A 25,189-nucleotide genomic window follows, 5' to 3' on the forward strand; every position below is an offset into this window, starting at 1 on the left:
ATATTTTCTTTAGTAAAGGGAAATGGAGTCCAAATAATAGAAATATGAGCTTTTACAAAAATTAACACAATCAAATATATGATAAATAGTTTATCATTTTTTAATAGCATATATTGTTAAAAGTTACATTTAACTCTTTATTTTATGACTAGAGCGATTCAAGGAGAATGAATTTCTTCAAAAATATATAAATTTTTTCATATCAGTTCTTATTAAACTTGTAGATACTTCTACAGTTAACAGATAAGTGTTTTTCCTTTCCATACTGTAAAGCATCACAGTAGTTGTAAAGCAACAGACTGTATATCTTTTTTTATTAAAGAATACATTTTTTGACTCTGAAACAGCTCTAAAATTATATCTAGTTAAATTGCATACTTGTAATTATAAATAATAACTTTATCCATAAAAATATAAACACCAAAGATGCATAATAAAAGTTATTTAGAAAATTACTTTCGACTTTTACTTAACTTCTAAATACAAAAATAATCTGTAATTTTATGCTAGTATGCTGTAGGGAAATTCTATCTATACTTCCGTACCAAAAAAAAAAAAAGTCATTTTAGGCTTAATATAAAAATTGAAAAACTTCAGTTTTTTTTTAAGTTGTTTCGTTTTGGCATTTTGCATTGATTCACTATAAATGTCGGTTTACTTTTCAAATTGTTGCCAGCAAATATTAACGCCCTGTATTATATTTAAAGAAATTAAATAATGAAAAATCTGCATAAATGTATGTATCTTTCTCGCACTGTGATAAAACAATGGTACCTAGAGCCATCAAATTTTGAATAATGTAATCTTCCCCTAAATATTGGCATTTCGAAGCACTAATTTGGAATGTATTTTATTATCAATATTATATTTTGTAACACTTTAACGAATTTTTTATTAACAAACTCAATGATTTCAAAGTGAGCAATGGCAACACTGTATGAAAAAAATTTTTTTTTTTTGTCTACAGGGTGCAAGACTTTGTATCAGAAATTCTAAAGATATGTTAAAATTATTTTGCAATACTGCTGTTGAACTGAATTTTATGGTTTAAGTGCAATGAACATGATATTTAATAAACAAAGGTAACACACAAAACTTTAAAAAAATGTTCCTTTGGGTGTAATGTAAAATCTTAAAGGTTTCAGATTTTTTTTTTTTTTTTTTGTCTTTTTTTCCAGTCACAAGAATAAGGAACCTTAATATATTATGTTGTGTTTTAATTGGATGCCTCAATTTCATAATTATTGATATTTTCCTTGCCATTGAGGTGTCAAATGTAGAATGGACTCAGTGAGTAAAATGTAAGAGAATGTTTTGCAGATGATATCATTTAGCCTTGACTGGCTGTTCTCGTGTTAATTTATTAGTTCCGACACAGTAAGAAAGATCTCAGACATATTTTATCACACACAAAAAAAAAAAAAAAAAAAAAATACTTATTGGCTTATGATTTCATTATGCCACATGAGAAATATAAAAGCTACAAAATATTAATTAAAACTACTACATCACGACTGAAATTGACTGTAGTAGTAATAGAAACATGTTTGTTACTTTGGCACTTTTTTTTTAAAATATAAGATTGTAAATCTCAAACAAAAACAAGGTGGTCAAAATTAAAACACCCCTACTCTGAGCTTTCTATACATCGAACTACTGAGTGTAAAGGCCCCAAAATTGTTGAACATACTATTCAACACATGGGGAAATGGATTAAGTGGGAAAAAAATTAGTTCCAGAAACACCGATAGGTGGCACTGTGCAACGGAAAATATGCTGAAAAAGCACAAATAATCACACACACACACACAAAAAAAAAAAAAAAAAAAAAAAAAAATTAAACTGTCATTATAACTGCAATTTTGCTCTCTGGCCATTTCGTTCTCCATATCTTAATCCATGTGATTTTTAGCTGTGGGGTTACTTAAAAATCTTGTTTATTGACGACATCTGGTAACTTTGGCAAATTTGAAAGACAGTATCGCTCTGCATGTGAGAAGCATCTCAATCGACCAATTACGATCCGCAGTTGAACAAGCTATCCACAGACTGCAGATTTTACATCTTGAAGAAGGAAACCATATTGAGCAGCTTTCCTTGCATCAATAAGGTCTTTGTGATATGAATGTTTGGTACATTCGAATAAAATGTGTTATAAAGTGTATTTTGTGTCTTTTCAGCATATGTTCTGTTGTACAGCGCAACCTATCAGTGTTTCTGGAACTAATTTTTTTCACGTAATTCGTTTCCCCACATCTTAAATAGTATGTTTAACAATTATGGAGCCTTTAAACTCAGTAGTTCAATGTATAGAGAGCTCAGAGAGGGGTGTTTTAATTTTAACCACCTTGTATATACATAATAAACAACCATTACATTATTCTTGCATTTAAACATTTTTTGGAAGATTATGTGTAATCATTATGTCCTAAGGGTAAAAAGTGAGGTATCCCACCGAAGCATCCCATCATAACACATACAAAAAATAAGAAAAAAAAATATATTTAAAATTTTAAACTTAATGTGTATTAAATGTAAGATTAAAATATTTATCATTTTAATTGAGCATGTAAATTATATTTTACAGGTTCCATATGATGAATTTTTGAGAAATAAAACAGAAGTGAAAAAAGCAAAATATTTACTGCACAAAATAACAGAAGCTGTTACAGAAAGTTAGTAAATTAGAACATAATAAAAAATAATATTGAAATTATTGTTTTGTCTACTGAAATTATTTCGTATATTTTGTACAAAATTTTAATAATATTGCACTGCAGTTTCTGTATCTGTCAGTACATTTTATGGTTTTTGTATATGATCAAAACTTTGTGAAATTATTACCCTTATTAAGCAAACATATAAGATAGAAATTTCATAAAACAATCAAAATTAAAGGTATGATGTTAACACCGAGTGTTGTAATAATAACTAAATTCATAAATTCTACAAGTATCATATTCTTTTTCATAATTAAAAAGGAAATAAAATTTTACTTAAATATGTTTATTTCTAGAGAATCTATGTGTATTTCTTTGTTATTAATAGATATATTTAAGATTTATGAAGAATATTTGATAAAATTTCATGAATTAATCAAATCAGAAGGACAGAAGACAGTTACAACTAACTAGTTTACCATATGTATGTTTTCCAAAAATTCTTTAAGAAATGAAAATTAGGGAACTCATGCTTTACCATAATAATGAATCTTCTCATTTAGTGAGATTAATATTTGAATTTCTTGAACAAAAACACATTAAAGTGATAGAATATCAACACTGTGATCTTGCTATGTGTGACTTTCAACTATTTTTTAATCTGAAACAAAATTTATGTGGCATCAATTTTATTCCAAAGATGAGATTCATAAGGCTATAGAAGTAAATTTTTCATTAATTCCAAACAATGGATGTCTTGAAGCATTTAAATTTTGGAAAATTCACCTACAAAAGTTCGTTGATGTTGGAGGAACTACTTTGAGCACTCCTAAGATTTGGTAATTTTAACTTATATCATTTAGCTGTATCTAAAACATTTCAGAGTGACCCTCGCATATTATGCAGAAGGAAAAAAAAAAAAAAAAGAGAGAGAAAGCTTTTAAAATATTAAATACAAAATATCTGTCATTTTTGGATAAACCTACGAGTGTGAATAAGTATTTTCTATCATAAATCTCAATAAAAGTGTTACATCATACCACCCCACTGATGATCATTTACAAGCAATTAAAAAATCTTAAAAAAATTAAAAACAGCTTCATACATGTCATTAAATATTGTTAGTAATGGTTAAGTGTTAGTAATTTATTCATTTGATGTTAGAATTGAAATTACGTCCCCTGCTAATAGCAATTTATATCTAAAAATACTATTTTATTTGCAGCCCATCTTTCTCTCTTTTTAAATTTTTTATGTGGCCTTTCAAGGCCACATAAGAAATTTAAATATTTACACATAAGAATATCTTTTACAAATATTCTTTTGTGTGCCTAAATTCTTGTTAATATTTTTTGGCAATGCATTAACTATGAATTCACTGTTAAGGGAGAGGATAAAGCTAATGCACATTCTTTTCCCACATAGGTAATGTGAATATAAATATGTCTTCCCATATAAAGATCTCCCTAAAGGCAGATGCATTTTATATGTTACCAAGATGAATTAATTTTCACCCCAATGAGATATATTTTTACTTGTATTACAGTTCTGTGATTTAATATATATATATATATATATGTAAGATATAACAAAATACAATAGCTGCTTTAAAAATAATTGGCAGTCTTAAAATTAACAATTCTAGATTTTATGCTCTTCTCCTAAATTCATCTGTTCTCCCAGATTGCAGATACCTCTTGTCCAATCAAATTAATTGTAAACCAAAATTTTCTCTAACTCAAACTGAAATTATTGACTCCCTCCCTTCGAGTTTCAGCGTTCTCTTTCGCTTCTGCTTCCCTGCGGGCAAGATGCTGCCGTTCCACGCTGCTGCTTATTTGTCTGAGATGATGTTGTATTTTAAAATGGAATGAATTGTGTTCAACTATAATTAAGAAATAGTTTGTCTGCAAAAGAATAATTTGATATGCATAAAAAATAATAATTATGATTCTTCAAGCTCAGTTGTGCTAAATGCATCATCGTGCTTTTCCACTCAGCCCTACCTTCAACCACTATGGTCTTCTTATCCATGATGAATATCGAAAGCTGTTAGAAGTTCCAATGTTTTCATCTACGCATTTTAAAATCATTAGATATATATACACAAATTTCCTCTACTTTATTATGTGCTCTTTTTTATTTTAAAATAGAAATTTTAAAGGAATTCTTAGTATCTTTCTCAATTTTTATGCAGGAAAAGTATAAAAATTTTTAATTTCATTTTAGATTTGCCTTAGATGTATATTGCATTTTTTGGGGGGGGGGCTGCATCATCCCTAACTTTAATCCATTTTCAAAATTTGGAAATTTTTTAAAAATATTTTTATGATAATCTTTCTCTCTATTTTTTTAATAATTTATGTACAAATTTTAATTTCATTTCATATTTTGATTTAAACCGCAGAGAGTTTTTGATCGGGAAACTTTAATCATACGTACTTATATAGTTTTAAAGCATGAAATTCTTAAACTATTTGGTAAAAAGGTCTTTAAGAAGTTCAAGTATGATGTGTTAAAATATTTAACATGATTAAATGAATTGTTTTCAACATCTACACTTCTGAAATATACCATTTATAAAACAGATGAAATAACTCAGCATCAAGCTAGCTATGATTTAAGATTTGATACTAGGAAAAGCTATTTGCATTCAGCATTATTTCCATGACATTGTTCATGTGCAATGTAAATTAAAACTAATTTTGTTTATGATGTTCTGCATGAAATCATTCCATCCAGAAACATCCAGTGGTAGCTAACCTTAAGTTAATTAGAATATGTCTTTTTCCTTGTTTCCAGCTAGGCTAGTAAAAGGAAATCAGAATGTCAAACATTCATTCCAAACAAACATCAATTTGTCCAATCAATTTGTCATCCATCAATCAAAAAACATTTCCTGGTTAACTTATTGAGGTAGACAGACACAAAAAATACTACAAACCTCCCCCCCCCCAACTACCATTCAAGGGCCAAAAATTAAAATGTGATTTGCTAACCAGCAGATGTTTAAAGCTGAAGCAGGATGATTCAATATTGTCACAATAATGTTTTTCTCAGAGGGGTGAGGGAATATTCAGCTAATTGGAACAAAAATCAAAATATGAGAGGCACACTTGCTTTTGCACGAGTATCATCATATCTGTTCCTGCATCGTATAAGAAAAAATTTCAAAGAAAAAGTTCCTGTGTTGTATAAGAAAACAATTCAATGAAAAAATTGCTTTTATGGTAAGTCTGGATAATAGATTATTCTGGTTACTGAACATTTGGATTTCTGACTTTGTATTGTATACACTCACAATCAATAAAACTAATGAAGCAGGAGGGAAGCTTTTGATACAAATGAAATTTAATGTATACATAAAGACACGAGCTCAAAAATAGCAGCAAGGCAACCAGTGAAGAACTTGTCAGACCTAGTCTGGTCCTCTTCAATAATTAACTGCACCAAGCTGTGCTGCAATACAGGCCGGCATGAAGTCCAGTAGATTTCTGATATTGTCCTGTGGCAGATGATCCGTTCCCTTTGTATAAGCATGGTGACAGTTCACATTTCATCTGCTTCCAGACGTACTCAGTAGAAAATGGGTCGGCCTGCACATGATATACGCAGTCTTCTACAAAGCATATTTAATGTGCTGGGCATTATCTTACAGGAATAATGCTCCATGATGTTTGGCAAGGATTTGGAGCATATGTATGTACACAATCTTATCCACATACCACTGGCTTGTCAATGTGGCACAAGCAATTTGCTTATTATAAATATGGCTCCCCAAGCATAATTTCTGTCATTGGTAGCCTTTGTGTCATCTGGCAGCAAGACTGGGATTGTATCATTGGCAACAGCACCATTTTCCCCTAGCCATTTTTCGCATTTATTCATTTATTAAATTTTCTTCATTAATTTTCTTATATTTTTTCTATGATATACATAATGCAACATAATCATAAAAATAAGTTATTTATGCATAAATAATTGTGCATTCATAACTTCAAGATTAGCCTCAATACTATGAAAAAAGTTTTGAAAAAAAAATGGTTTATTAGATTTTAAGTTTTATTATTTTTAATTTCACAAATATAAACAAGTTTTCAGAAACAAAATTACAGATTTGAATTGCACGGAAGTTCAATTTTAATGAATGCGATGTCTGTGCTTGATGCAATATTTTTAATATTTGGCATAAAACTGCTTAACTCTTAAATCACCTCATTCAACAATATTCAACTTATTTCTTTTTTACCGTAGTAAAATACTGACTAAAGTTGGTCACTATTGACAATAATGTTGGTCAATAACACATTTCTCTCACCTTATTACATAAAATATTGATATATTTTAAAAAATATATTACAAAATCTTTATTGCATTTCTCCTTTATATTTATTTTGTACAATTTCTTGCTGCACATTACTGTTTTACAGCAATCAACAATTATCAATTTCGGGGGGATTAATCAACAGGATGCCAATAAATTGCAGGTCCACATTTGGTTGAAACCACAACTTAGGATATGTATTAGATTTATATATAGCACTGTTCTACCATAGGTATTCTGACACAAAATCAGACTTTTTCTGATATTTTTTCCATATTTTGATTCTATGATTCAAATTATGCCAAATTGCCAAGTTCTGTAAAAATCGCACGAGTACTTTTAAAAGATTAGCTCTCAAAATTTTAGCTCCTCAATGTTAACTGAATTTGATATATATTTATAATCTCTATTTTTATTAAACTTACTTGATTCTTCCTTTCATATTTTTGGCAATTGACCCCTTAATTGTCATCAACACCACAGGGAACTCCTGTACTACAGGATCTCCATACTCAGACATGATAATCATTCTAGTATAAAATGAAGTGTAACTTATCGCTGCATGTCAGAGATTGCCATTTTGCAGCACCCGCAATATTATTTTAGCCTATCACCACTAAAAACACAACTACAAATATTCGAGCATTAATGCCTGAACACATAAAGGATACTGGAATCACAAATTTATTTCTTGGAAACATCTCACAGTGTTTTTTTATGCATAGTGGAGCCCTTATAGCAGCTTGTTTAATGGGTCAGATCATCATTGGATGATCTTCTCTACTGGTGGTCTGCCTCATCCTTAATTAGCCTATCCACTTAGTATGGCTCCTCTCATATGCCCACTGCCAACATCAGAAGGTACTATCTGAACAATACATGAGTTAAGCTATACAATACACCAACTGAACTCGGACTTTTATTTTGATTTAATCTGATCTTATTCTGATTTATGAGTTCTTTAATGCATAGTGAAGCCCTTATAGCAGCTTGTTTAATGGGTCAGATCATCATTGGATGATCTTCTCTACTGGTGGTCTGCCTCATCCTTAATTAGCCTATCCACTAGTGTGGCTCCTCTCATATGCCCACTGCCAACATCACAAGGTACTATCTGAACATTACATGAGTTAGGCTACATCAATCCACCGATTGAACTGGGACTTTTTATTCTGATGATAACACCCTTATGAAAGCCTGTCAAGTGTGCAAGTCATTACGTTTAGCATGTACAATGTGCAATATATAGGGACACTATATCTCCCGTTCTATTGGATCGATTGATGAAATTAAACTTGCGTTTTTCATGACTTGAAACCGCAACTTAGGATATGTATTAGATTTATATATAGCACTGTTCTACCATAAGTATTCTGACACAAAATCAGCCTTTTTCTGATAATTTTTCCATATTTTGATTCTATGATTCAAATTATGCCAAATTGCCAAGTTCTGTAAAAATCACACGAGTAGTTTTTAAAAGATTAGCTCTCAAAATTTTAGCTCCTCAATGTTAATATATATTTATCATCTCTATTTTTATTAAATTTTATTACTTGATTCTTCCTTTCATATTTCAAAATTAAGGTGCATTCCAAATAAAAGTCTCCAAATTTTTATGATTTATTTAAAAAAATATTTTGGAAATATATTTTTTTAAAATAACTAAATTTTTGCAAAAAATATTTTGAATTATATCCTATAAAACTGTTGCCATCATCTTAAAGTAAAAATATTTCTAAGCACACCTGCAAAAAATTATTTTATTCAAAATATCCTAAGATATACGTGAATTTACATTTTGGTGCGTTTTGAAATTTGGCGTATTTATTATAAGCGATAATAAAGAAAATGTGGTGCCCGCACTTTGTTAAAATTTATTTGAAAGTATGAATGATGACTTGCCCCCACTTGTGCACAAAAAAAAAAGGCAAAAGAAAAGTAGTTTGCTATAATTTAAGAAGCGCCAAGTGAATTAATTATTCTTGGCACAAACTGAAAACAATTCGCCAAGGTAATTTTTTTAATTTTGCCATATATTTCTCACCAAAAATTACAAAATTTAATATCTAGACATAATTTGAGTCGTAGAATCGAAATATGGAAAACAATTGGCATGTCATTTCAGAAACGTTCAATTTTATGTCAAAATACCTATATTAGAGCAATGCTATATATAAATCTAATATATATCCTAAGTTACTCTTTCCAGACATGAAAAACGCAATTTGAATTTCGTCAATTGTCCCAGTAGAACGAGAGAAATAGATTTTTTGTGCAGTGTACATGTGTTTGCACCAGTAGGTGCTCTTTGCAGTCATGTGTACACTAATTTTATTAATTATAAGTGTACATATTTCTAATTCAATGAATTAAATAAAATATATATTCCATATAGCTAAATTGTGTACTCTCTGCTCCATGTAAAGTAATAATTTAGCAGTGTGGAATATCATTAAGAAGAAAATTACAAAATGATACGATTTAAAAAAGAACAGTAACTCTTTATAAAATAATTTCAGATAATTATATATCGAATTTTATACAATTCATATACATTTACTTATTTTTTGGCCATTTTTGGAAATTTTTCTTTGCATCATGTTCTTGATTTCTGCTGAAAAAAGTTTGTTTTGCATGCTTTCTCTTCTTTCCAAAATTTCGTCCTGGTGTCTAAAATTAAAATATACATTTTATAGCATTTCAGATGTAATTAATAAAATTTTACTTCTTGTTTATATTGAACAATATTATTATTATTAAAAAGTACACACATTTTATAATTAAGGTTTAAATATAAGAGGAAATTTTAAATAGCTTGTGAATTTTTAGAACACACATTTATATATACAATTTTAATAAAAAATAGCTAAATGAAGGAGATTTATTATACATCAATAATTGTTTAATTTATAGATGTAAAAATGAAAGAATAAAAAATATGAGATAACAATATTTCATACTACACACATGTTACATTTATCTTCAAAATACATTCCATATATAACCACATAATTCAGATCACTGTACAAGTATTTTCCCTCAAAAATCAACTTCTTAGAACTTGGCAAAAGTTAAGAATCTTAGTGCACCTTTATTAAGCAATTATTAAGTCTTTAAGTTTAATTAATCTCCATTTTCGTTGTAAGACCCACGAGTCTTGGTTAAAGAAATTATGTCAGATATTTTACCTTTAACTGTTACTTCATGCACAAGCAATCCCAGGTGATAACTTACCAACCATTGAACATACTGAGAGTACAAATGAGTCTCTGCCATTTTTTGGGGGAGGATGGCACCACTAGTAAGTTATGGTTAAAGTTACCTAATGTAAAATATCATATCGTAAGGTTAGAAATTTGCTAACAACATAGCATTGAAATGATAGCGATTTTGTATCAACATCAGATATTTTTGTGCAAAAATGTCGAATTTTGAGCTGAATGAGCATTATTTGTGGTAACTTTTCACTTATTTCTTTAATTTGAAGAAATCTGCAGCTGAGGCATGTTGCGTGCTTGTAGAAGCATTTGGTGAGGCTGCACAAAGTGAGAGAAGTTGTGGTAATTGGTTTCAAAAGTTTAGGAATTGTGAATTTGATGTGGAAGACAAAGAACACAGTGGAAGGATGAAAGTATGCGAACACCTGGAATTGGAAGCATAAATTAGATGAAGATTCATGATGAATGCAAGTAGAACTTGCACTTACATTAGGAGTGATTCAGCAAGTAATTTCACATAGTTTAAAATCATTGGGAATGATTCAAAACCACGGAAACTGGGTTCCATATGAACTGAAAGCAAGAAATGCATAGTCACTGGTGGTGACAAATGGATCCAGTACAATAACACAAAGAAGAAGAAATCATGCAGATCACCTTGCCATGCTTCAGCATCAAAAGCCAGGCTGAATATTCATGAAAAAAAAACCATGTTGTGCATATGGGGGGATCAACTTACAAAACCATTACTGGGGCACTCTACCGAACACAACTGAGTAATCCAAGTACTAAAAAATATGCCCACCACTACTCCAGACATGACAAAATTATTCTCCTGCATGATCAGGGTTAGTAGCCACATTTTAGTTAAAAAAATAAGCACCTATAAGCACTTTCAAGCACATTTTAAGAAAAAAAAATAAGCATTTGTCTAATTACATTATACACAACTGCGTAACCTTACAAGAAAAATTAGACTTGTAATTTAAAATATGAGAAATTCAGTATTTATTAAGAATGGGCATTACTAAACCATGGAAAACAATTACTTTCTTTTTTTAAATTTTAAATAACAGTTCAATATACAGAACTAGCTTACAATGAGAGGGGAAAAAACTATGCAGAACTAAATTACATTACAAGATTTAATGATGAAATTTCAGTTCAAAATAGAGAAAATAAATAATAATAAGCCATATTTATAATATTCGCTTGGCACCTAAAAATAAATGCAATTTATTTTTCTATTAATATTAATATTAAATAATTTAACTTGAATCAAAGTTCTGTACATTTTCTAAATTTTCAATGTATAACAGTTTTCCCCTTAACAAATATTGCAAGCAAGGTAATTTAAGTAAAAATAAGTAAAAAAAAAGGAACATTTCTGAAATTAGAAGACGGGAAATTGCTTCATGCAGTCATCCTGTAACAGTAAAAGCTTAACTAACTGGCATACTCAGAAATTGCTGAATATCTGAAACTTACAGATAGTCGAGTGTAAATGGAAAAAGAGGAAGGGGGTAGATTGTAGCCGTTGTTTAGATTTTTCAGCTAAATATTGCTTTTAAAACATTTCAATATGTGCATCACATAAAAATAGTCCAACGGAACTGAAAAATAATTAGCTTAGCAAGCATAGTAAAACTCTTTTATCTCTGCAAAATATCGTAAACGTTATTGCACAGTACGTGCGCCTTAATTCTTTCGCACGTGATATTATGCAATCGGAATCAACCGTTGCTGGTACTCGGAGAATAGATAACTAAATAAAGGAAAATGCCCCTTTGCTTCATCCGGTTTTCACCTTCATGCACCCATGTGGCATATTTATCATTGAGCAGAACACGTTGTGCTCCCCTGTCATACTCATATTGATCGATTGAGAGAGAGACTTAAACCAATTTGGAGATGTTTTTCATTCTAATTTTGAATAAACAGCGTTAAATTTCTGGAATAAAATCATTCTTCGCTTGGGTTGGTAGACCGCAGAACTTTTAGTCCTATTCAATCCAGATTGGAAGGTGACAAAAAGTCCATTGCTTGCTTTCCTGCAAACTCTAACGGTTTCAATATTTGAGATTTTGCGGAGAAACGGGAGACCCCCCTCCCAACTTCCGTACTGTATAAATGCACCGCCCCCCAAAAAAAAACATTTATTTTGACTATTGGATTACTTTTACTTTATTTATGCCATTCTGAATATTATTCCTTAGAAAACTAATCTGTGTTAAAACACTCTTACCCATTTTTTAAGTTTATCTGCACTTCGGCAGTTACTGCGAATATATTATTATAAATATTCATACATATGTTCATAATATAATATAAGCATAATGATCATAATAAACGCAAATATGAACTGACCACATGGAACGAGAATGTAAATTAATTAAATCTTGATAGAAATTCAAACATGTGTTGTATTGGTTGGGGAAAAAATACGGAATATACTGAAATTTTCTACCACTTTCATAATTTTTTGACAAATAGAACAACGACGTGCACCAAAGGTTACGCTAATACAGAGAAAGAGACGAAAATCTATTTCCGGGAGTATGATTCACCATCTGAGGTTTCATATAAGGAAAAAACATTGTTTATTTAGTTTCGGCTTTGGTACGGGGAAAAAAATGTGGTTTCATAAAAAAAAAAAAAAAAAAAAACACTAAAAGCAAAAAATAAGCATTAAAAACAAAAAAATAAGTGCTTTAGAGAAAAAGTAAGCACCTATAAGTGCCTTTATATTTTAGAACTCTGATGATAACACTCATCCACATGTTGTGGTGGTGGTCAAAACCTACTTGGTAAACTCAAATGAGAAGTTTTCTCCCTCCCACTGTATTCGCCAGACATTTCTCCTTCTGATTATTACTTATTTCGATTGATGATACATGGGCTTCATACATGGGGGATTTATCAGCAGAGCTTTACATCATATGAAGGAACCAAAAATTGGATTAATATGTGGATAGCCTCAAAAGATGAAGAATTCTTCCCACATGGCATCTGTATGCTGCCATAGAGATGGACTTAATTTCTGATAAAAATATGGCGGAGACCTAATTTGTACTCTCAATGGACAAATGTTAGATATTGAGAACAAGCAATCTAATTTACTCCATAGAAGGTATATAATGATAAAAATATTCGTTTTTGGAAACAACACTATTTACTCTATATCTATAAAAAGACTGTAATTAAAAAAATCTGATGTATACACCACATGACGTCCTTGTACAGAGTATTAAATTATACACATTTTTTCTAGCATTTCATTTACACTTATTGGATTGAATTAAATTTATTTCGTTGATAGCACATAAACCACAATAAAATAAATTCACTATATTTGTTTATTATAGCGACACTCTGGCCCTAGGTTCACTTAACAGCATTACATTTCATTCATTTTTTAACATTATTAACAGAATGCACAAAATGTCTATCATCTTAAGAATAATCTAATTGTTACCACATGTTCACAATTACTATAATAAATCTAAAACGATGTATAAAAGAAATTAAGCAAACAACAACAAAAAAGAAACAGTTTTTAACAGACGATTCAGTATTTCTGATTAATTCAGTTTTCACTTCGTGACAAGACAAAAATACATAAAAACTCAAAAAAATCTGTATTGAAAATTATGAAGTAAATCTTAAACACTTATTTCCTTAAAAAGGGGGAACAGTATACTTCAGACTATGAAAAACTTACCTGAAATTTTGTTTGATTGTCTTGTCTCATTTCTTTGGAATTTTTCTTACCTAAAATAAAATAAAAAATATTCACTCTACATTTTCATTTCTCACACCTAAAAGTGAATTTAATTATTAACACAGAACTTGCACATTGAAAAGGCAATCAACACCTTTGAAAGATAGAAAAGACAGTCAGCACTCAGCTGAATCTTTCAAAGAACTCTGTCAGTTTTAGACAGAATCACATTAGATCAAATTTAAATTGAACTTAAAATATCTGTCTTGCTTCTGATCTCTTACTGTTATAACTTTTATAGATTTGAAATTAAGGAAATGTTTCAGTCCCAAGAAGAAACTCCCTATTAAGTTTTTTTATTAGTCATTAGAGCACTGAAAACAACTCCCATTGATGCAGTGTTAATATTTGCAAATACCAGAGATATTCAGTCAATTTTCAAAAGAACTCTTTTTTTTTTTTTTTTTTTTTTTTTTTTTTTTTTTTTTTTTTTCTGAAGGAAAAATAAGGATAACAGGCAGCCCTTCACTTTGGAATTGTAAGTTTCTAATCTGAGGAGAAAAAACTTAAGCATGACTTACCTTTTGCAGCGGTAAATGTTATTTATCTATATGAAGAAACATTTTTACATAAAATACAGGTTCTGGTAATAGCTCGCAATTACAGGTGGTGATACCTTGCAATCTAATTGAAGGAAAGGTTTGGGGGGTTAAATTGTACTTTCCCCGTAAAGTTCTTAAAAAAAACGTATATAAGGCCAAATCTTACTTTATATGGTTCTTAAAACCATATATAGTAAACCTATTAATATTTTATATATCCTGAATCAGAATAAATAAGTGTACACACTGATGTTTTCAGCATGGACTGCTGTAAAGAAACAGGTATGGCTTGCTATATTTTCTTTTAATGTGCCATTAGGAAAAATTAAGACTGTTTTACTACTTTTAATAGAGAAGTAGCAGCAATGTATGTTTTTCTTACATAGGGCCCCAACTGTATAATATTAACTTAAAGTCTTTTACACTCTATTACACTGACAAAAAAAAGTATAGCTACAACTTTGTAAATACAACAAAGCCACCCAACCGGAATAGTGATTAGCATCGCTGACCACCGTGCCCAAGGGCCCGAGTTCGGATCCCAAAGAAGGCATGGATGTTTGTAAATGTATAGTGTCGGTTCGGCATGACAGCACTCTAAATATGCCGCGAGCCGAAAGTCCTCTCATGTGGTTTCGTTGAAGGGAAGAGGGGTGGGCGACCCTCTCAGTGTGCTCTCCATCAAAATTGGGGGCAGAACCGAGCTAAATCGCACTGTCACCTAAATGGTACTCAAGGCTGTTGCCAACGACAGGCATAATTTTGCGCTCCTCTCCACAAGGAATTTCGTGGGCTTGGGCTGACTACATCAGACAAGTGAGCATAAGTAACAACAAATACAACAAAATTTTAAGTAAAGATTTTTATTACCCTTGAAGACACCACTTGCGCATACAATCCAAACCTTTGCCACTTTGGAGGTGGTAAAATAATAAAAAGCTCAATTTACAAGTTTGTAGCCAAAGACTACATAAATTTGGCTTAACTAGGATGGCTCTGCTTTAATTTGATTTAACGTTGCCTAGTAAATGGCTAATGCCAGAGTATTAATTGGCTGAGCTAGGCAATAGAAAGTAAAGCTGCAAGTATCACTATCAAAAGCTCTATATCTAAAACATTCAAAACCCTCACCTTAAATACGCTTCAACTCATTTGCATCCTGGAGAGGGCTAATGAAGATCCAAATCATAAAAATTAGTTAATTATTATAAAATACTGCCTATATTGAATCTCTAAGAGAGCTACATTCTCTGATTGAACTATAATCAAAGGCAGCTTTGAATACAACTGACTCTACTGCTAATGACTGGCAGTCTGACTGACAGTTTCTTTTACAGTAGTTCTCAGACAACAACAAAGATATCATCTTGCATCAACAAAATATCATCTCTTAAGCCATTGTATAATCCAGGCTAATGAAAGTGCAGACTAAAAGTTCTTTGGGAGAAATTTCTTGAAAGCATAGTATCTTACATATCCAAAGAGGTTAGTTCTATCCTGATACAGGTCTGGCTGTCTCTAATCATCTACATCATATCCTATATTATTTCCAACCCCTTTTACAAACTCTAATGATCTCTGGCCCCAGCTAATCTATAAATAAACTTTCTTCAATTCTACCCTAAAAATGGAAAGCAACAAACCAAACGGGTTTCTCATGTAGCCATCTATTTCTTTTAAATTTACATAACTATGTATTATTGTTTCCTTTTACCAATTTTTTTCTTTGTATCTTTTGCATTGTTTCATATTTTATATTTGGCTTCAGGTACTTCGCATAAGCATTGCTTGTGTCAAAAGTTATATTGATTTGAATAAGAGTGAAATATCAGAAGAAATACGGTATGTGATGTTTTTTCCCTATGAAAAAGGTAAAAACACTTCAAAAAATTTGTGAAGTGTACAATGAGAATCCCCTGAGTGAACGAAAAACCCAGGAGTGGTTTCCTCGATTCCGTTCCGGAAATATTGATATCGAGATTGAAAGGGAATTATCCATTATGAGCTCCTGCAAACTGGTGAAACCATCAATGCGGCCCTGTACTGTACACAACTCGACTGTTTGAAAGAAGCAAACCAGAAAGGCCGACCAGAATTGGCCAACAAAAAGGGAGTTGTGTTCCATCATGACAATGCGCGGCCACGCACGTCTATAATGACTCAAAACAAACTGAGGGAAAGTGGTTGAGAAGTTTTGATGAACCCACCATATAGCCCAGACCTACCATCTGATCACCATTTGTTTCGGTCTCTGCAAAACTCTCTTGATGATCAAAAATTGGCCGACCGAAGCACTGCTGAAAATCACTTCACCAAGTTTTTTTCACGATAATCCACAGAAGTTCTACACCGATGGAATTATGAAGCTACCCAAAAATGGCCAAAGGTCATAGGCTATAATAATCAATATATAGTTGATTAAAATTTATTTTCAATAAAGAAAATTTTTGTTCAAAAATGAACCAAAAGACTGTGGAGATTTTTTATATGATCCAATACTTTTGCTCAAAATATTCTGATAAATATTTACTTCTTAAGAGCATTAAATACAATAACCTTTTATGATCTACTAAAATATGCACTTTCATATTAGTATGTACAATAATATATAATAATTTGTTTTACCAAATATGGAATTATGTTCTGCTTGACTGTAATCATAAGGTGTAAAGCTGTCATCATCTAAAACTACAACTTCTGGTGTGCATGATTTCTTATTTGGAGGCTTTCCAGATTCAGTAGAGTCTATGAGTGAAATATCAGGATCTGCTTTCCTTTTTTTACGTTTTTTATTCTGAAATACAAATACAGAAATTATTTCAAAATTTAAAAGATAAACATTCAGGTCTAAATCCACAGTCTGCATAAGAATAATCATAATTAAAAAAAAAAAAAAAAAAGTCTTTCACATGAGTCAAATTTAATGCATAAATTACTACTGGGGATGTGAATTATCTTCTGTTTTTTATGTAGAGAATCAGCACTACATCTTTTACTATCCAGGGCAATTTCTGCTTATTATATTCTGCCACCCAGAGCAAATACAAAATTTTACACTAGTTACACCAACTGTAGCACTGGCTACAGTTACACCAACTGTAGCACTTTTACTACAGTTACAACAACTGTAGCACTGGCCCCATTGAATGTGGCAGTTCAACCACAATACATGTGTACTAAAATCTAAATAGTAAAGAATCAGCTACTTTTAATATATGCATATGTAAAAAGAATAATATTAGAAGGTCTGTTCTAGAAACAAGCATTGTAAGCTGCTAAAAAAGTTGTGGATGAAAAAATACATAAAAACTGTGTTATAGGCTATGGCCAAAATTGTTATACCTAACAGAACATATTTATTTTTGCAACTTTTTGAAATAGAATCTGGATATTTTTTATTTTCAGCAAAAATCTGAAATTTTTCCTCCTTGAAAGCAACATGATACTAAAGCCCAATACAGCTCACATAACATCAGCACAATGGGTTTAAGTTGACATATCAACTGAGATATCAGCACAACCATTGCAGCCAATATGATACACTGATCATGACCATGAGTAAAATTTTAGGCTTTCACTTCTGCTTACTCTTATACAGTCATACAATTCAAATTTATCACGTTCTGCAGCAATTTTTGTCATATCCAGAACTACATAAAAGGAGTAGAAATCAGTAATAATCACAGAAAATCCATAATAGTTCTAAAAATGATGATACATGAAATTCCTCCGATTTATTTAATTGAAACTGACATGATGAAATGTCACAGAAATAAAATGTATATAATGAAGTAAAATTTGTAATGAATTACAAATATAAAAATATCTGACTACTGTATACAACTAGAATTTACTTAAAACAAATTTTTTAAAATTAAATCAACTAAATTTATAAATCCTAAATTAAATATCCCCCTGACTGCTATCTTATTATTTTAAATATTCTTTTACATAAATAATCTCATATAATATATATTCTAAATTCCTACAAAAATCAATGTCTAACAAGAAATGGAAATTTATATTCATATACTCATCCAATGAGTGACACTCTATGGATCAAATAAAAATATTACTAAAGAAAAATCATTTAAAAATTAAAAACTGTAACCAATCCTTTAACATAAACTGTTGGACTAACTGTGACAACAAGGCTGCCCTCTGGTGAGTAGCCAGAGAAGTACTTCAGTAAAAGCCAAGCATCCCACATGATAGGTTGTATCAGACTCTTGCTCTGTAATATTCTTAAAGTTAAATGTAATGTTCGTGTGTAACTTACACCTGTTATAAAATACATGTTACACTATACAGGACTCTTCCATGACCCTATCTAAAATGACCCCCCCACACACAAAACATTATTTTATTGCTTATATAAGTATATACACACACACACACTTTTAGTAAGGCCAATTGCAATAAGAAAAGGGAGGTGCACAACTAGATGTTATAGCATTCCCATATCCAAAATTTGAATCTTCTGTGGCTAATATTTTTGAGTTATGCAAGATATAAGTTCAAACATAGAAATGTCACGAAAAATCCATTTTGGAATAAAGAGTCCTTTATTCTGCCTATGCGTACAGATGACATGCAGAAAAGAAATTTGTATAAGGAAGTAAAAAGAATTTAAAGCAATTTAATTTTTGCAGGAAATATAATAAACTAGTAGAAAATTTCCCAAAGATTCTGGGAAAACAATCATAGTTACCAACAATCAAATATGAAAAACTAGAAGGTTTTCATTCTATTTGGTGGCATCATTTCAAAAGAACTCCAAACTTGCATGAATTTGACTCCTAAAGCATTATTCAGATTATTCAACTACTTTATGATTCTGATATAAAATATATTATTATTTAATAAGATATCCTAAATTTCATATTCTTTGGCTAATTTCATTTTGTATTTTTTTTACACTTTTAAACTGAGATAATCCCAAAGAAGGAAGGAAAGCTTTTATTTATCAAAGTGTTTTTAAATACAAAGAAAATTAAATTAAATATTATTGTGTGAATAAGCATAGTAACGTACCATATATTGATACAAAATTAAATTAAACACAAATATTAACTGATAACAGTTTCTAATTCAGAAGTCAAACAACAAAAATCAGCGTTATATTTTCAAATTTCGATGGTTTTACCGAACCACCATCCTCAGCTGCAAAAGCGCAAATTTGGTAAAACCATCAAAACTAGTCCTGTGAAATTTTGAAAATATAATGCTGATTTTTGTTGTTTGACTTCTGAATTAGTATTTGTTCGGCGTGTTATTGTGTCTTGATAACTATTGAATCTATGTATGAAACTCTACAAATGACTGCTGCAGTAGATTAAAATAATTCAGATCAGCTAAAATTCCATATGAAAATTATACCGAAAATCAATAAGGATGAAGGGAATGGAAATTGCACAATTTAAGTTTCAGTTATTCAGTACATTTAATTTACTGCAAGCATGCCTTTTCCTGGGCAGCTTTCCTCAGTAAAGTCTAAAAATAAAAAAAAACTGGGATATTCTATGATCTACTAGCAGATGAGACAAAAAAAAAAAAAAAAAAAAAAAAAAAGGTCTGCTGGTGACATTGGGAATTGGGAGCTAAGACAAACCCAGGTGACAAATCTAGGGATTTGGATAGCTATGCAAAAGCATTAAATGTTACAAGAAATTGGGCAATGTGCTGTGAGTACTGTGAGATATGATGTCTTGTTGGTAAATGGCACCAGTGTTTTGGTAGCATAAACAGAACTACTGTTTATAAAATGGTGTTGATATACATGCAAGCCATCAGATTACTCTGAAGTATAATTAGAGGAAGCTGAATATTCCAAAAGATAACTCCTCAGATTTTTATACCAAACATGATAGTTGTGTGCCAATCAACAACAAACACAAAACTGGAACACTAGCAACTCTTCCTCCACATCCTTAAAAGACAGTCATTAGAAGCAATAGAAAAGAAGGATTCATTGTTAGAAAACATGTCTCTTATTGATTCAGAAGTCAAACAACAAAAATCAGCGTTAATTCACAAAATTTTCACAGGACTAGTTTCGATGGTTTTACCGAACCATCATCTTCAGCTGCAAAACCGCAAATGGTTTTGCAGCTGAAGTTTGCGGTTTTGCAGCTGAAGTTTGCTGAAGTTTGCGGTTTGCTATTTGCGGTTTTGCAGCTGAAGATGATGGTTCGGTAAAACCATCGAAACTAGTCCTGTGAAAATTTTGTGAATTAACGCTGATTTTTGTTGTTTGACTTCTGAATCAGTATTTATTCGGCGTGTTATTGTGTCTTAATTATGTCTCTTATTCACAAATTATAGGATGGCAGAATTTGGCATTATCGAAATGGCTGTTGGTATGCTAGGTTATCAATGGTAGCCTCATTCATGACGTTAAGGAAGCTACCACTGCTATTAAGAAGGCCCCTTTTAATGACATTAAATCTTAACACCTATGATTAGTCTCTGAATGGTATCATCTGATACTTAAGATGCATGAAGGATGGCAAATGCCTTCTTTTATATGTCTAAGACCTGGATTCTTGTAAGAGTTGTAAACTTGCTACAATTTTGTAGCTAAAAATAAAGGGTGTTCCACAGTTTTGAAACAATTTTGCAAAGATTTTTATATAATCAAACCTTAGAATGTTATTTTCTAATATGTTCAATTTGATAGCCCTTTTGTTGAACTATCATATTACATCTTGATTTCCAAGATAAAAATCCTTTTTTTAAAGCATCAAGGTTGATTTTATTCCTCACCTACTTCACAATCTTCCACAGTCCAGTCCAATGCTTTGGGGTGTCGCTTATAAACACCTTGTTTTAAAAGTGCAAATGTACAGTAATCCATAGGAGACACATCAGGGGATTTAGGTGGGAAGCAATAAAGGAAATAGATTCAATTCCATTTTCAAAAAACGGAACAGTATAAAAAGGGGAGAGGTAAGGCTTAGAGCCTTATCCTGTTGAAACTTAACACAATGAAGATTGTTTGAATAAAGAGATGGAATTTCTTCTTTAAAAATAGGTATTAAAACATATTTCTGACGATAATCCAAATTAATTTTGATATTTTTTTCTACTTTCTTTATTTTAAGTTTTCTGTTATGAGAGACTCCAGTAATAACCTTTAGAAAAACTTTCCTTGTTTTCTTTGAACCAACATTTTAAGTCTTTTTATCCTCTTTTTCGGTAGTAAATCAATATTTTTCTATTGCAATCAATTAAGTATATCCAAGTCTCATCAATTGTTATTATATATATCTATTTTTACCTCCAAAATAATTTTCATACAGCAATCTGCACATAACCTTATGTCGAGAAACATGTTTCGGCATTAGGTGGTGAACATCATGTTTCTTTGTTTTGATTAGCTTTAAATCAGACTTTATAATTTTGTTCGCAGTTCCTACAGAGATATTTAAAGATTTTGTAATAATTCTTTGGGGGGGGGGGTACTGAATTTTTGTTTAAAACATCAGATGCGATTTAATGAAAGTTGTAAGTATCTTTGTTGGGTATGCATTTATTGCCTTTTACCCAGCCAGATGTAAACTTTGACATATCTTTCCTTTCATATTAATTATGTCACTTATTTTACATGTAGAAATATTAAAACCACGCTTTTCACACCTTTTGTTCAGTAACTGAATAAGAGTATTTCTCTTTGGACAACGCAAAAATATAGCCTTTGATCTATTGTTTATTTTTCAGCAACATTTTAAAGAAAAGAATATTTGCAATGCTGCAGATGATAATTAAACATTATTCCAATTTGATGCCAGTCATGTTTATATTTTTAAATTAATATTTAAGTTCATGGAGAAAATCAAAGTCATTACTAAAATGTATGAACACCTTCTATAATACACAGTGATGGTTAAATTTGTATTTCAAACATTGAACAATAGTTGCCTTTCCCACATGTTGCTGCATTCAAGCATACAGGGCTATCATTAAAACTGGCCTATCAAAAAAAAGTACTGGATCTATCTCTTGCTATAGAGTTCTGGAGTACCTCAAACCTTAGCAATAGAATTATTTAAACTTCTACTCCTATAACCATATGAAATATTTCATATTACATGTATTACAATTAATATTGAAACATTATAATTACACAAAGTTACAGGTACAAAATATAAAACAAAATTAATGCAATGCATTTTCTAAGCCCAAGTTATACAGTACAAAGTCCGTAATTCGGACTCGCCGGGACTTCGGCAATTCCGGATTAGGGGATTTTCCGGATTATAGATAATCAATTTAAATCTGGTAAGATGGTATGCAGAAATTATCCAATTAAAAATATGAAACCGTAATTTATGAAATAAAGAGCAATTACGATCTAAAGCGTATCAAAATTTACAAAAAAAAAAAAAAAAAAAAAAAGCTTAATATTTATTTGTTTACCTTATTAAACATTTCTTTCAATGTAAGTTGTTTAAGTTGCTTCATTTTTTGTGCTACTACTTTCTCTTTAATTCCATAAACAGACATAATTTTACGAACTTTGTGCTGTATAAGTAAATATCACACATAACAAAATTTTTACATGATCAGAAATTATAACGACAAAAATGATACATGTTTTTAAGGAAAAAAAAAAAACACCATCTACTCAAATTAATAACAGAACAAACAACATCTTTGTTTGGTTTTTTTAAAAAAACATATATGAAGTACATTATCTATATTAGCTAAAAATGAACTGAAGGGGAAAAAAATCAGAAAGCTTTCAGATTTTATATTACAGCCAAACAGGTTCCCCCCCCCCCATCTACAAACACATATATGTTTTGCAAGTAAATGGGCTAATGCCTATATTAGAAATATTTCTGGTGCTCTGATTACTTACTTACTTTACAGTTTTACATGAGAATTTTGATAAAATATTATTTTGCTGTATTTTAAATGCCAATGCACCAGGTATTTTACTTGTAAGGATTCGATTATTTTACTTTAAGCTAGTCTTTAAAATTAGCAATTTATTGCTAAATTTAAAGATTAGACTGAGGCAGAGGGAATAATGAAATAGTGAGTTAACAGTTAAGATCTCAGAACACTACATCATTCATCAATCACTTCACTATTTTCCCTGAAAGAGACTCATTGATACGAAACATATTGTTAGGCATCAGCAACGAGACACAGTCATCAGGTTAGATGTGGCCTAGATCATTACCCCCAACAGAAATTAGTCACTTTATGTTTTCCAACCTTCAAAATATGGCAGAAATGAAAAGAGATTCATGGCCTAACTGGTCCAGTCCTCTCCAGAAAGTTTAGTATCAGAATCATACAGAACAAAGTTCACTTAAAAAGATCGAAAATAAAAATGGAATTCCTTCCCCCTTTTAGCGGGCATTACAATGGGAACTACTGCTTGTTTGAAAGCATGCCTTTAGGGAATCGTCTTTGTTAATTTTCAGATAAAAGAATAACGAATACAAAAGAATTTATTCTCCTGGGTAGGATGATGCTATTCAACATCCTTGAGAGTGGCAAGAACATGGTTTTCATAACAGCTCTTGGCAGCTGGTGAAAGAGAAAAAGAAATATTTATAAGGCCAGCTTTAGAGGAAAAAGTTTATCTTTGAACAAAAAGAAAAAATAAAAACAGCAAATATTTGAGTTCTGTGGGATAGTGAAGTGTCTAAATCTCAATGATTGTTATGGTTAAAAGTAATATGAAGAAGACCCTTAAGTATCATCAGGTTATATGTCAATTAACAGGAATTTTATATGAGACACTACCACTCACACTCAGAAATAGTCAAAGTATTGCTTCTGTGGAGATCACAGTATATATATCTATTCAACCAACATGCTTCACTTTAGCTTAAAATGTAGCTGCTGATTTAAACAAACAATACTTTGTAACACCATTATGTCTGTTTGAAAGACATCATATACAACTTACAATATCAAATCATACAATTTAGTTAAAACTGCCCATGAAAACATTAGTCTTTATAAATGTTGCATGATATGCTTTTTTTCACAAATGTTAATAAACCTGTTACACCACTGGTGCTAAAATTCTAATTATTTGCTAACTCTTCAAATGACATCTGCATGCCAAGTTTTACAGCTATGACTCATTTTCTTATGGATACTTACATTTTTTGCAACACAAATACATTCAGTCATTTTCACAGAATAGAAAAATGAAGGACAGATTATATCAATAAATAAGAAAACAAATGATAAAAAGGTAAAATGAGTACTAAAATGCTTAATCTTAATATTTAAAATATATTCCCATAGAAAAGAAATTTTAAAATCTGCACAAACTTTTTTGCATAATGGTGTTGATTCTAATATTTCGCAGGATTCGTTTATCGGTTCATTGGAAACAGACGGTTCCTGAATTTCTGCACTTTCCTTCGTAGTAGTACATTCTTCATTCAAATCTTCGTGTATTGAACTATTTTGATCCTAAAACAAATTCACACTAATTTAAAATTATTCACATAATGTTTTTAAAAAATGCAATACAAATCCAAATTTAAAAATAAAATTAATTTATTGAATGATTCAATTATAAGAAAAAGTAAATACAAATACTTTTTTAAACAATGATATCATATTCTCCGCAGTTAATACTTTAATGCTCTTTTAAGCAATGTCACTTTCGTCACAAGTTCAATCAA

At 30.6% G+C, this 25,189-nt stretch overlaps 2 protein-coding genes across 4 annotated transcripts in view; one reads left to right on the forward strand and one right to left on the reverse strand.

The window, feature by feature from the left end:
• Window positions 1-2,717, forward strand: part of LOC118186084 (FAST kinase domain-containing protein 4) — a 29,723-nt gene extending 27,006 nt beyond the window's left edge. For both annotated transcript variants that reach the window (XM_035356094.2, XM_035356095.2), the window contains one exon: window positions 2,588-2,717. In XM_035356094.2, the coding sequence (XP_035211985.1) occupies window positions 2,588-2,680 (93 nt within the window). In that variant the 3' untranslated portion in view covers window positions 2,681-2,717. The remainder of the gene's footprint in view (window positions 1-2,587) is intronic.
• Rrp6 (exosome component Rrp6) overlaps window positions 1-25,189 on the reverse strand; it is a 103,357-nt gene that overhangs the window by 7,810 nt on the left and 70,358 nt on the right. The window contains exons 18-21 of one of the 2 annotated variants that reach the window (XM_085827462.1): window positions 24,831-24,974; window positions 17,154-17,322; window positions 13,927-13,976; window positions 9,548-9,657 (exon numbers count right to left, since the gene is read on the reverse strand). In XM_085827462.1, coding sequence (XP_085683588.1) covers window positions 9,548-9,657; window positions 13,927-13,976; window positions 17,154-17,322; window positions 24,831-24,974 — 473 coding nt within the window. Of the gene's footprint in view, window positions 1-9,467; window positions 9,658-13,926; window positions 13,977-17,153; window positions 17,323-24,830; window positions 24,975-25,189 lie in introns of those variants that run through there. The other variant, XM_085827463.1, reaches the window with a different exon arrangement.

Source organism: Stegodyphus dumicola, chromosome 12, assembly GCF_044657685.1.
Source record: "Stegodyphus dumicola isolate Sdum_Otavi_A_Nest chromosome 12, ASM4465768v1".
Taxonomy (NCBI): domain Eukaryota; kingdom Metazoa; phylum Arthropoda; class Arachnida; order Araneae; family Eresidae; genus Stegodyphus; species Stegodyphus dumicola.